Raw genomic sequence first — 14,622 nt, forward strand, 5'->3', positions numbered from 1 at the left:
ATAACAAGGCAGCCGAGCGTATGAAGCAAGGCCTCCATTATCAGCTGGATGGAGTCTCGGGCTTGTGGGCTGTGTGTGGTTTCACTCGTCTCTTGCAGAATTCCCGAGCATGTTTTGACTTTAATTTGTGCTGGTCAACGCCGAGCCTGAGGCTCACGACGCCCTGCTGTGTTTGGGTGCTCCGTCTAGAGCGGTGTGTGAGTGGATTTTTCACAGTAAAAGCAATAGTCGGGAGGAATTTGGCATCCGGCAAGTGATAGCGGAAGGAATAAAGCTATAGAGCTGTGTGTGGCAGTACAGCTTGTTCAGGGATGCCACTTTTTTAAGGAATCCGTGCAAAACCCTGGGTGTTTGTCCTCACTGAATTCTCCCTTTCTGTCTGTCTGTCTGTCTGTCTGTCCATTCATCTGTGACTTGGTTCAGTTTGTGAGGCTTTTTATTGATTATGGTTGCTAGAGGAAAGATTTATTGTAATCTCATAAATTAGCAAACAGTTACATAACTAAACATGCATAATATAAATATATATCCTTATAATTTTGGATAGTAGTTGACAATAACCTAATATAAAATGCCATAAAATGTTATCAATATACAAATTTATAATGTACTATGTACACGGTATATACAAATTCCATTTAATAGCTGTATAAATTAGCCAAGTGTTTATGTAAGGAAGCACAATGGGGCGTGCTGTTATAGGAAAAAAATTGACGGAGGGTCGCTGTGAAGCGGAATTACTGTTACCACCTCGAGATAAAATAATCAATGATAGCATGTCATGAAGTGTTTTATTGCTCTTACACCAGAGCAATTTTCCAAAGCTAACGTGTTTTTTTTAATTATTATTATTATTCATTAAGGAATGAGACACTAGTTTATGTTATAGCAGCTAAAAATAGTCATTCACTCTCTTGCCTTTATTTTTTTTTTTTCTCTCCCAAGAAACCATAAAGCCAGTAAACTTAGTAACAGCTTTACCTCTTACTTAAAAAGTGCTCACACTGGAGGCTCCTTTGAAAAAGGTCAGTTTCTCCTTACCAAATAAATGATTGCAAGTGTTTAACCCGTATATGTGGAGTTTCTCCCTCTATAAATAAGTCGTTACTATAGAAACAATAGAGTATTAGAACTAGTACATTATTATAAACATTAAAGCTAGAACTACTGTCAGATCTGCTGTTATAGATAATTAATCAACACCTGACTAATCAGAATAAAGAATTAAATAGCACTGTGCTATAATGTTGTATATTGTATAATAGAATATCTAATAAGTCCGAGTATTGATCCAGACATGCCTTTCCTTGATATATTACCAGTAGTTCCTCCTTCCCGTCCCCCTTTCCATCATATTTTCCATTAGTGATCACAGATCCTCTTTATCTCCCTCTGTCTCGGGCTCTTACTTTACCTCTCTCTATTTTCTGTTATTTACTGTCATTTAGTCGTACAGTCGCTCATCAAAGCCTAGCCACGTTTCACAGAGAGCAGTAAGTTTATAGCGGCACATTCTTCTCATTTTCTGCCGGTGCAGGAAATGGCCTTTGCATATTTCATGCCGTTCTCTGATGTTCTAATATTCACACGTCGATTATTTATTTTTTTTAAAAGCTTTGGAGCAATGTGGCTCTCAGTACTGCCTCTCAAGCACATCATGTGACTCTCTATAGTGTAAATGTGTAGGCTGGTTTGGAACACCGGGGTTGTTCATTAACACGCAGTATGCGTCTGCACCGTCTGTCTAAACCAGGCAGAATCTTCCTCTCGGCATGTTCGTTTAACGATTTGCTCTTGAGAAACACGTTTTCCATCAGGAGTGAATCGATGCGATTTGATACAGACCACGAACACTCTGTACTTCTGCAGGAAAATGCTGTCTTTTACCAAGATTTCATTCTGGTTAGGTGAAATCTTAACGCCTTTCTTCATGTGCAGACGCAGCAGGAAGAAGCAGCCTGAGAGGATTGATGCATCTGGTGAAAGAACAGCGCTAGTCAGAATTGATTAGCGACGCCGTCTCAGCCGTGTCAAAGCTGTTGCGCTCGCTGAGAAATCGCACTAACAGGCGTCTGATTGAATGTGAGATTAATTTGTACAGCAGGAGATGATGTTTGATCTTTTCTCTTCTCCCTGCTTGTTTGGTGTGAAGCGTGCCTTAAGAGCCAAGGGCAGTGATCGACAGCGTAATGATGAAATGGAGCTGAAATAAATACGTGCGCACAAATGATGCGCTCCTGTTGTTACACAAGGGTGGCAAAATAGATATGGCACAAATATATCATCGTGTATATTGTCAGTGTATTTTAACACGTTCCAGCAGTGGTGGGTCATATTTTACAAGGAGAAAGGACAGAGAGTGAAATTGTGGTTGCAAAAATAGATTTTAACATCTAATCAGTTGCTTGTTAGAGTCGATCAAATCATATCGCTTCATTGGTTAGCCATACAAAAATGTTGTCTAACTTTAGTCTGTCTTAACCATTAGGATGCAAATATGCGAAGATGACACTGGACACTGGATGCTGTAGTGTTTTAGTGGCTGACTGTCATCCATGTTACTTCTGCTGACCTTTTCACCACCTTCTGTTTCACTGCTGTAAAATTGTTTTAAATAAAATGACTGATCGGATCTTTTCACAGATTCACAGTGGCGTTATTATGGTAGCTAGGCAGAGAGTTGAACTGTACACTGCTGTAATACTCTGCACTATGTAGTGCGGTAGTTGTTAATTAGGACAATTTCTTTTTGTCCTTTTTTCATTCAATTCATTCAGTCAAATTTAGTTTTCTGCCCTTTTTGCCCAAGTACTGAATCTATGAGTGTGCTGGCTGTCTTGGTTTGACAGTTTTTTTTAAATGTCAACTTGGTGTGTCCGTGCCCTTGAAAGCCATTTTTCTGCTCTTACTCCTCAGTTTTATAAGCAGGGAACCTTTTAGCACTCGGTAATGAAACGTCACTGAGGTTTATTCACACTGAAGCAACTTTCATTCCATTTTTATGAGCATTATGGGAGTGAGAGCAGCACAAAGCAAGCAAGGAGTATGGAAAATTAAAGATTTCGTAACTTGAAGCAAATATCATTAGGCAGTGACCAATCAGATCATCAAAGATGTCTGATAATTTCAGTATAGCCAAATCCTGGCAAAGGAAACGTGTCACTTCACTGCGGTGTGAATGCATTTTTCTGAGAAATCTAGTTCTAAGTACACACACACACGCACACACATAACTAGATTTCCCAGGAAGGTGCATATATGTGTGTGTGTATATGTGTGTGTGTGTGTATGTGTGTATATATATATATATATATATATATATATATATATATATATATATATATATGTGTATGTGTGTGTATATATATATATATATATATATATATATATATATATATATATATATATATATATATATATATATATATATATATAATTTTTATTTTTTTAAGTGCAGTTTTCCCTTTTTTCCTGTACAAGTGCACAATATTGGTATGAAATATGGAGTTTCTGTATATAACTGTATATAAAACCTTGATCCTTTTTCTCTGGTTATTTGGTTTAAAACTTTAATTTTAAGTAATAAAGTGTGAACGGTCAGTGAACTGTTTCAGCTGCTGAGAGCAGAATATTACACATGAGAGAAGCGAAATCATTTTTAAAGATGTCAAATATTTGCCATTTTGAGTAAGATTATATGATTACTGTGTTTTTCTGTTTTACACCATCACCATCTGAGCCACAAAATGCATCTTTTTAAGCGATGCAGATTCTTTTCTTTATGCATAAAACTAGACTCTGTTAGCATTTCATATGAAATGACATCTAGAGAGTTCTAGAAAAGCCTGGCATGTATGACAGCTCCTCATATTCGCCAGCGTGACCAGCGAGTTTCTAATCTAAAAAAAAAGGAGAAGGATAAAAGAGCAGAGGGTTCAGGAGAATCAAAGCTCCTAGCTTTAAAAGTCTGCCTGCAATTTGATGCATCCTTTGTACTTCTTATCACTCGTCAGCTGCAGCAGACGCCTCGGCGGCGTTTAACTGAGAAACTTAATTACATTTCAGGCCCGTGACACGAATCAGGATTCAGTAATTACGAGGTGGCCGGACGGCAGCTGGCAGGTGCTGCTCTGGAGCAGAGCGAGGGGGAAAAGCACAACACCCTCGGCCCTTCTCTCCACTCTGACACTTTTTGGATAATAATTATACGGAGCGGCGCCGTGGCCCAGGCCATGCCAATCCCATCCAGATTGACTGAATTAGTTGCAGCGACAGTGAGAGCCAGAGTCACGCTTTGCCATTTCTGAGAGTAAATACTGCGAGAGGAATTTATAGCCCTCTGTAGCGTTATTCGAGACGCACTGCTTAAGAGGGGGATTTGTTTTCATAATGTGGCCATAAAGACAGGGTGTATGTGTAATCCATACAGTCTCTCTTTCTCTGTGCCTTTCTTTCTCTCTCTCTTTGTTTTGGTAAATTCATTTCCGTTTAGCTTTACTGACAAGACTGTATCAAGGAAAATATTACCAACAGAGGCGCTTCAAGTATTTTTTAAAATTCCTTTTCGTAGCATGGACACTAGTAATAGAATTTGTGCTAAAATCAGAATTTGTGCTAAAATCAGAATCATCACTAAAACAATATCCGAACGGTTCGAGGAGCTGTGTCTGTCACTCAGGATGAAGGGGGTGTGGCCTCTGAGACTGTCCGTTCCAATAAAGCAGGTGCCTCCTCTGTGCCTGGTGAAGGTGAAAGGGGCATGGCCTGTGTACCTGTTGCTCAAAGAAGGTGTGGTGTCTGTTCCCCTCACTCAGTGAAGGAGGTGGAGCCTCTGTGCCTTTCAGCCTCAGTGAAGGAGGCCTGACTTTAGTGCATGTCACTCAGTGAAGGAGGTGGAGCCTCTGTGCCTGTCAGTCTCAGTGAAGGAGGCCTGACTTTAGTGCATGTCACTCAGTGAAGGAGGTGGAGCCTCTGTGCCTGTCAGTCTCAGTGAAGGAGGTATGGCCTTCATGCAGGTCAGTGAAGGGGGTGTGGTATCTGTACATGTCAATCTCAGTGAAGGAGTTGTGGCTTTTGTGTCTATCAGTTTCTGGAGGCTTGGCTGTTGTCAACCTTAGTATATAAGGAAGCTATCTATTTTTCCCTTATTTTTTTCTTATTAAAATAAAACTTAGTATATATGCATCACACTGAAAGAGCTCTAAAACAAAACATTAAATCAGTGGCAGCTTTGCATGTATCTGATGTGCCAGCTTGTTGATCATCTCAAAGTCACTTTATCCTTTCCCCATATGGTGTGAGATTATAGTAATGATAGGGATCTTTGGTGTTTGATGCTACATATTTTGTAGCATCAGATGCACTTTGCTCTAAATACAGTTTTCTTAAGTGTGTTTCTTTGTCTGTGTCAGACCCAGACTGCAGGCCCAGAGGAAATTTGCTCAGTCTCAGCCCAACTCTCCCAGCAGCACTCCGGTGAAGATGGCCGACCCGTCACTGCCCACACCAGCCACGCAGATCACCGATCTCTCCAGACGCAAGCCCAAGACCGAGGACTTCCTCACTTTCCTCTGCCTACGAGGTATTTTTTAAAATTAATATCATATGTATTTTACCTAACCTAATATAGGAATTAGGTTTTAAGGATAAGGATAGGTTTTAAGGGTATTAATGTTCCTTCTACAAGATATTCTTTCTCAGGGTTTGGGATTTCAGTCCAGCTCTTTGCTTCTGTCTTTCCTCTTCTTGTTCTTATCTTGATTCAGCCCACAGTGGCTCCTTGTTTGATTTTATTGCTGAGGTGTGAGATTTGACCCTGTGAGATGCTGAAAGATATTGGTGTAATCGAAGAAAAGCAGAGTGCAATCACGCAGCAAGCAAAGGCTTCTGGGAAACAAATACAAATAGGTCCATTAGTCAAATTAGGTATTGCTATTAACCCAGACTGGCCCTGTAAAGTGGGTTAAAAAGCAGTTCCAGAGCCACACAGGAAACAGCAAAATTCCCCCTTAAGGGACAACACACACACACACACACACACACACACACACACACACACACACACACACACACACACAGATTCATGCAGATGCACACAAGGATCCAGAGGTCCAGCCCATCCTCGCATGCTCATCACACTTCATCACATGGCCATAAAATTGACAGAGGGCCGTTTGGCAGCCCCTCTCTGTATCAAATGCATTTTCATAATGCACTTCTAAATGAGAGAGGCTTGGCCAACACACGCACGCACACGCGCACACGCACAATTTCAACTGATCTGTCTGTCAGCCCAGGAGGCTACACTGGAGTGTTAGGGTGTGGGTGTGTGAGTGTGGGGGTGTGTGTGTGTGTGCTCGCACTGTATATACATGCGTGTAGGTATAATGTACATAAATCAGTCTGTCAGTGTCTGTCTCGGTATTTTGGTCTCTGGCCGTCTCTGTCAGCATCTGGCTGTTTCTCTCTGTCTGTCTCTCTCTGTCAGTCTGGTATGTGAGCCTTTGTATGTTCGTCCATCTCTCTGTGTGTGTGTGTCTCTCTCTCTCTCTCTCTCTCTCTCTCTCTCTCTCTCTCTCTCTCTCTCTCTGTGTCTGTGTCTGTCTGTCATAGTAGAGTAAGCTGCTGTAATGGAGTCCAGGTTAAATTCTGTGAGGTCTGCTTGAGGCGTCTGTATGTTCACTGTCTCTCACTCACACAGTCCTGTGTCTTTACTCCTGCTCAACACACACACACACACACACACACACACAGATGCGCTGCCCGCTTGGTCGACAATTCACTGGTACAATTATTTATAGATCAGACACTCCTACTGAGATCAGCTCTCTCTCTCTCTCTCTCTCTCTCTCTCTCCTGTGTGTCTGTGTGTCTGTGTGTGTGTGTCTGTGTGTGTGTGTGTGTGTGTGTGTGTTAAAACTCCCACATCTCATACAGCAGTAATGCCATTTTCATACAGCTTGTGCCTGTATATAGTAAATTTTAAACAGAATAGTGTGTGTGTTAGACAGGGTGTGTAACATATACAGGGCAGTGCTTTAACTCTAAAGTATTTCTAGTGTGTGAAAACCTCCAATTAGTTTTTTATCCTTCTCATTTTAGTCTACAGAGGGGTGTGTGTGTGTGTGTGTGTGTGTGTGTGTGTGTGTGTGTGTGTGTGTGTGTGTGTGTGTGTGTGTGTGTGTGTGTGTCAGTCAGTCAGTCAGTCAGACTTACCAGCTCTGATCTCTCGCTCGGGGTGTTGATTTTTCAGAGAGAGCGAGCGTGTGAAGGGAGGGTAAATATTTTCTCCTTTCTGAAACAGATCGATGGTGTCCTGGTGAAGGCCGACGAGGTCAGAGGGTCGTTTGTACAGCAGCACTGTTGCGGCTGATGTCCAAGCCAAGCTTTAGCTTATCTTATAAAGCCAGTTTAGCCAGACGGCTGTGTGTGACAGGAATGCGCAGTGCTGAGGTTTGAGATTAACAACGTGCTGTAATCATTCACAGGAAGTGCAGGGAACGGCTAAGAGGAGTTTCTGCACCAGTGGAGTTTTATTCTCCTGCTGTGATGAGCTCCGTTTTTTGTCCTTAAATGTGAAATGGTTTTTAGTCTCCTTAGGGAGCGCTTTAATTTATGATGCAATGTACAGTAATGTGACACACACACACAAGCACCCCTCTATGCTGCTTTATATTCAAGCTCGGGTGGGTATTTATATCTGTGTGTGTGTGTGTGCATGTTTTTATATCCTATCCAAGGAAAACTGCTTATTCTTACAAAAAAATGCAGCTTTTATTTAAAAATACTAAGGAGCCCATAGATTTCTTTTTGGTTACTGAGGTTAAGGTTAGGGTTAGATTTACATGTAACTTAGTGTTAATTAACTACACTGAGGATTCTCAGTGGAAGGTCCTCACAAATATAAGTAAAACGTGTGTGTGTTTGTGTGTGTTTGTGTGTGTTTGTGTGTGTGTGTGTGTGTGTGTGTGTGTGTGTGTGTGTGTGTGTGTGTGTGTGTGTGTGTGTGTGTGTGTGTGTGTTTTTGTGTGTGTGGGAGATGTACCGATCAAGTTACTGCACTTTCCAGGAGGTCATTGTTAGTGATGTCTATTCTGCTTTGTCGCTGCACGCACGCACACACACGCAAACACACACACACACACTTGCGCGCTCGCGCACACAGATAAAGTGATAAAGTGGCAGTGTGTTACATAACACGCAGCTGTAACCTTTGAGTAAGCACTGGATTCTGCTTCAAATCTACTGTAAATGTGTGTTTTCCGAAAAGTCTGGTGTATTTTTGAGTCGTGTGTGTGAGTGAGCTCAGCTGAGGAACAAAGATGGCCGATGTCAATTTAATTAGGCATGTTGATGTGTGCTGTTATACCTCAGACGTGTGTGCGTGTATGTGCGTGTAGGCTGATTGAATTTGCCTGGCAAGTCCTCAGGCTCAGGGCAAACTGGGTTAATGGATTCGTAGACATTCAGGAATGTAAATTAGAGGAGATTTAATCCGTAATCCTGCCTCACTCTGCAGTAGAGATGATGGTATTAAAAGCCGCCCCCCCCAACCCCAACCCCCAGTGTGACGGGAAGCTTGTGTGCACTTCACTCTCCGACATCTGCGGCCAAGACCTTTAACCCCTCCTGATAGAGGATCTGTTAGCCTGATGATCTCAGGTGTGTAATTGGCCCTTGGCATATCGTTATCCCAGGATTATTCATGTTGTATTTCTATTTATTTGTCGTTAGTTACTTTTGTTGAGTTACAATATATTTTCCAATCTGCATGTTTGAGGTTTGGTGAACTGGTTGGCTAACAGAGTCCAAAATGTCCGCGAGTGTTCAAAAAAATGATATTTTCATATTACATGTTTGTATTATACACATATACACTCAACGTCCAGTTTATTAGGAACACCTGTACAACTGCACAGTGCAGTTATCTAACCAGCTATTCATGTGGCAGCAGCGCAGTGCAAAAACTCATACAGATACAGGTCAAGAGCTTCAGTTCATGTTCACATCAAACATCAGAATGAAGAAAAAGTGTGATCTCTGTGACTTTAGCCGTGGCATGGTTGTTGGTACCAGATAGACGTGTTACAAAAGGAGTGTTTTATGCTGTGTTTTCGAAATTAACCTGCAGCGCTCGAAAATGACTCTGGGGTAAGTCAGAACTCGGAATTAGCTTTTTCGAGCTATAGTGTGGGGGAAGAACATGGATGCCTCTGTGTTTGTGTCTTGTTAGCAGCAAGCTAGCCAGCTAACTGTATTGAGTGATGTGTATTTTCCTCCTCAAAACAGTGAACTGTATAGTCTGTATGTTGAGTGATCTAAAGCAAATACTTGTATGTACGGTATAATTCGTTTAAAAGAAGGAAGTGCTGCTGTGTTTACTGTTCATGCTGTGAGCAGCCATGTTGATTTGACATCACTTGCTGAACTCGGGGTTGAGGAGACCTTCCCGAGTTCCCGAGTAGGAATTCAGGCTTGAAGGGGAATTTTCTTTGCTCGGAAATACAGTTACAAGTTGAAAATACTTGATACAGAAAACAAACAAACTTTTTTTTTTTTTTTTTTTTGACAGAATTGCTATTTATAAATCTGTATTAGCATAATGTTTCTTTGATTTCTAACACAAATTTGGTTATTGGTGCCATCATGTCTTTTTTTTTTTTTTTTTCTTCCTCTTTTAACTCACCATCCCCAATAAGGACAATATGTAATGTTTTTAATGGACTTTTTAAATGGACTCTAAAAGCTGCTTCCAAGAGAAGGAAAGAAAAGGAAGAGAAAGGAAAATGTTTTTAAGATGAAAAAGCAAATTTAATCATCCACAGGATATTTAGTTAAATAATATACTTGACTTTGATTTGATTTTGTTGGAGGTGGTTAGTGTATGATTCTTGCTTAATTCTCATTTCTGAATTTTATAAATATCTCCTAATGAAATGGGTTTCATATGTAAAGAGCCTATTTATAGGTCGGAGAGTTCAGATGCAGGGCAGGAGCAGATCTCGATCAGCACTCTTTAGTCTGTGAGGCATTTTAAAATCTTGGCTTAACCATAATTAAGCCACAGAATCCATCCTAACCGCTATTGAGGGCAGTAACCAATCAGAGCACAGTGTTTTTCCAGGGCTTGTGCTGGATTGGCTGTCGTTTAGCTCCGTTCGTAAACCTCACTTGCTTATTCTTTATCCCATAAAAAGAACAAGGCCTATAAGTAGACAGTTTTGGTTGTAATTATGTCTGCGCATGGTTTAAAACTGACAATCGTAATGAACGCCTTCACCCTTAATTATGATTTGCGTCAGCTCGAGCACAATATGAAAGCGTGTGTAATTGGAGCTCGGGGAAAGGCCTGGCTTTTATTTTCCACTCCGTCTTGGAGATGACAGCACCACAGCCGGCGCCAGAGAGAGAGCGAACGAGCAAGCGAGGGTGGCGCAAAATGGAGCGAGAGGCGCTCGTAAATCTGGCCACGATGACAGGAGGTGCTCTCATGATCACAGGATGGAATTGTCCTGAGCTCGGGCACTGTGTCCCCTCGCGTGCCCTCCAGGCTTTGACCTCTCACCGCACTTGGAGAAGGATCTCAGCGTAATAGCAGCCATTTCCTCAATTAACTGAATCATTTGAGGCTGATTGCAAGTTTTGTTTGTTTGCTCTGTATTTGCTCGTCGTTTGAGGAATTAAGTCATTTGTAGAAGGTGAAAAGCTGATACAGATGTGCTCAGCTTTTGAGAGCCTGGTTGATATGTCTCTGTCTCTCTCTCACTCCCACATACACACACACACACACACACACACAGAGAGCCTGAAGGAACAAGCTCTTGAGACGGAGTATTGTGTTGACTCAGAAGCTCAAAGCCTGCTATTAAATCTATAGAGAAGTCATATATCCTTAAGCACATTCCACACCTGCACGTCTCTCATTTTTTCCTCCTCTGATTTAGCATGAGGCATTTAAAGTATCAGATAGTCTGCGAGTGAGTGTTTTATTCAGCCAGATTGATCTACTTACTGCCTCTGTAAGAGTGTCTCTACGTGCAATTGATCTTTAAGTCCACACTTACACTGACATAGCATTTGTAAAGATTTTTTTTTAAAGTCCAGAGACGTGATGCATCCTCCTGATTGAGGCCTGACTAACTTTGAACTTTTGTTCAGGGCAGTGTTAAGATCAGATTAGTGAAGCTGAGATTAAGATCAGTGATACTCAGTGATAGTTTATCAGACTGCATTTTCTGTGTTTACGTCACGAGAAAACTTCCACCTTGAAAGTATTCACGCATTGTAGTTTAGTAGTGTTGTATTTTTATCTACCATTAGCTAGTTACTACCACATAACTCTGTTTGTTAACTATTAGCACATCTCTTCCTCATTCTTAACAATGCAGAAGCAGATGGTTTAGTTTATCAGTTCATGAAATTTAACCAAATCCAAGATGATTTTATTTCCCTTGCCACACTATTCCAAGTCAGTGGCCTCAGTTCTGGGTTTGGTCAGGAAAAAAAAGGGTCTATCAGAAAACTCCCAATACTCAGTGACCTGAATGACGAACATTTTTTCCTCATCAGAAAAATTTTTGTATTTTTGGAAATTTTTGTTATTGGTTAACCACTTCTTTGTTTTGTTTTGTTTTTGTTTAGTTTCTATAATAGTTTTAGTTTACTTTATATTTTATTTTATTTAGGTTTTGTGTGGTTATTTTATTTTAGCTCATTAAATTATTATTATTATTATTATTGTTGTTGTTGTTGTTGCTGTTGTTAATTATTTAATAAATTGTTTGTCATCTAGTAGTTTCCGTGATATAATTATTACATGGGCCTAACTGTAATATTCCATTTTAGTTCGGATTTTGTTTCATTTTGTAAAAAAAAAAAAAAAAAAAAAAGTTAGCAAGCAGTGTACAATCAGCGTATTGTGTCTGGTTGTGTCTGTCTGGGATTTTTTTTTGTGTGTGTGTAATCACTGTAATTGCTGTGTTATACATGAAACTGCTTTTAAAAACCTCACATTTGGGACACTGTGAGGCTTTAAAGTAGCTTCTAGTTTAAAACAAGTTGTGTGTGTGTTAATCCTTCTAGCTCACTCTATATTGGACCATACATAAGCTTTACAATAAGCTCTTTGTTTCCTGTGACCCATAACCTTTAACCCGACAGACTTGGCTCTGACCTCTGACCCTGGAGGTCATGCTGTGACACTGCACAATCTCACTCTAAGCTAATGTTCAAACAGCTGCACTCTTTATCGGCTCTGTTTGAATGAACAGAACCGTGAGGTCGTGTTAGAGGTCTTGTTCAGGTTCAGCGTACTGATGTTTGAAGAGAAGCATGCTCTGTGATCATCCTGATCGTCCATGAGAAGCTCTCAGACATCCTGTTTATTTATTAATGTGGCTTCAGCTCAGCCCTGTTTGTGATCTTGAGGGAGGAATAAGAGAAAATGAAGCTCTGTGTGTGCGTGTGCGCGTGTGTGCGTGCGTGTGTGTGCGCGCGCGCGTGTGTGTGTGTTAGTTACAGTACAGAATTTTCTGCACTGTTGCCCTTTAGCATGTATTTATATATTGAAATGAAGCATATATCCACATGATAAGCACCAGATAAGTAATAAGCAGATAAGTAATTAAGTAATTGTTAAGACTCAAATAATTATTAAGCTTATAAACTGTCAGCTCTTTAGGTGGGATATTATTACACCAGCTGTCACTGTACACATCCTGTAAATTAATATGTCTGGGTTATACGTGATGTGGACAGTGAAGCAATGCATATATATATATATATTTTTTTTTTTTTTTGTTAGCGAATACAATCACTCCTCTGCAATTTCTAATCTGGGAAATAGTCACTTTATTGTTCTGTTCTAAGAATTTACTAAATCAGAAAATCTCCAAATTCTCCAAATGCCTGAAGGATTAGTTTTATAGGCACGTCCCTATTGTCTGAGTCAGTATCACATGTTAGTTTTTAGGACACACCAATATTTAACACAATTTTAACTCTGTTTGGGTTACAACTATTCAGGGGATAAAAAAAAATAAGACGTATTAGACAGACTTTAAATCTACATGAAGATTTCTCAAACAGTTCCAACGTACATGTGGTTTAATTAATGTATTTGTTCAGTAATCAATACCTTCTGACCAGTCAGAATCGAGAATTCAACAGCGTTGATGAAAACAGTTCTCAGCAGCAGTCTTGGTGTTTGGACCCCTGCTCTTTCTTCCACCAGAATTAGACGTGCTCCATATAGAGTAATCAGTAACCTCCTCTCTCCTTTCAGCCCCTCCTTCTCCCTCATCCTGTGTCTCTTTAACTCATCTCTCGCTCTCCAATTAGCTGAGCAGATCCCAGACCTGCCAGTCCATATGCTGGAAGAAATGTCTCATTCTGTCTGTAATTCAGTTAGTGCAGGGACACTGCAACAAATCTGAAGCGGCCCTGAGATCTGCCTCGTGTTTTATTGCCTGTTTGTTATCGAAATGCACAGCGGCGCACGAGAGAAATTAGTCGTAGCCCAGGCGCTCGATCGTCTTCGCTTTATTCATGTCTGATGTTAATGTGCATCCATGATCTAATGCGAGACTGATGTTACAGAGCCCATGTGTATGAAATGCTTTTGTTGTTCATGGGTCATTTAGGTGAGTCTGGTATCTTTTAAACTGAAGTGTGCACATGTCTGTGTTCACTTACAGCAGTCACCTCTCAGCACAGTGGAGCCTTTTAATGCAATATAATGGGATGAGATAAATATTTATTAATAGATATTTTTATATTAACCAAAAAAGCCTTTAGGAACAGGAGGCCACGCCTCTTTTGCTGTGACTGATAGACAGAGGCCACGCCTCTCTTACTGGGAATAAAAGGTAGAATGGCCATGCCTCCTTCATTGGGACTGATAGGCATGTAGGCTAGTGTCAAAGGAGATTAATTTGCTAATGTTTCTAAAACAAAAAACAATGTGCCCTTCTAATAAAAAAAAAATTGCTGTGTGGTATCTGTTTGATTCAGGTGTAATGTTGAGGACAATTTTCTCAACCTTAGGCCTTTTAATCTTGTGTCTCTGAGCTGACAGTCTCTCTCTCTCTCTCTCTCTCTCTCTCTCTCTCTCTCCCTCTCCCTCTCTCTCTCTCTCTCTGTCTCTCTCTCTAGGCTCCCCGGCTTTACCCAGTAACATGGCCTACTTTGGCAGTTCTCAGGATGAGGATGAGCTGGAGGACGATGAGGAATGCGAGGAGGAGAAGCCGCCCAGCGTGGCATCCACATCGTGCCAGTCCACACCACGGAAAGGCAAACCGCCCGGCAGACTCAACGGACAGGGTGAGACTAGAGCTCTGGGAGCGAGGAGCTACAGAAATATATACATTTATTGTATAGAAAGGTTCAGTTTGATGCATCAGACAAACAACAATCAGAAACCAACTGAACCTGGGGCTCTAGTTAATATTCCAAGAGAATTAAAATTTCGTCCATGATGATGACGGCTATAGAGACCCACACTGTGCCAAAATTAAAATGATTTCATATTTCACCTGTTTGTTGGAAGGAATATTACAAGCACCACTTAGGATCAGCAAACTGAAATATTTCAGTTTGCTTTTGTTACATCATGCCATTACATTT

At 40.7% G+C, this 14,622-nt stretch overlaps 1 protein-coding gene across 1 annotated transcript in view; it reads left to right on the forward strand.

Moving 5' to 3' along the window:
• jarid2b (jumonji, AT rich interactive domain 2b) overlaps window positions 1-14,622 on the forward strand; it is a 110,553-nt gene that overhangs the window by 73,051 nt on the left and 22,880 nt on the right. The window contains exons 4-5 of the mRNA XM_034301794.2: window positions 5,412-5,581; window positions 14,152-14,319. Of these exons, the coding sequence (XP_034157685.1) occupies window positions 5,412-5,581; window positions 14,152-14,319 (338 nt within the window). The remainder of the gene's footprint in view (window positions 1-5,411; window positions 5,582-14,151; window positions 14,320-14,622) is intronic.

Source organism: Pangasianodon hypophthalmus, chromosome 29 (assembly GCF_027358585.1).
Source record: "Pangasianodon hypophthalmus isolate fPanHyp1 chromosome 29, fPanHyp1.pri, whole genome shotgun sequence".
Classification (NCBI taxonomy): Eukaryota; Metazoa; Chordata; class Actinopteri; order Siluriformes; family Pangasiidae; genus Pangasianodon; species Pangasianodon hypophthalmus.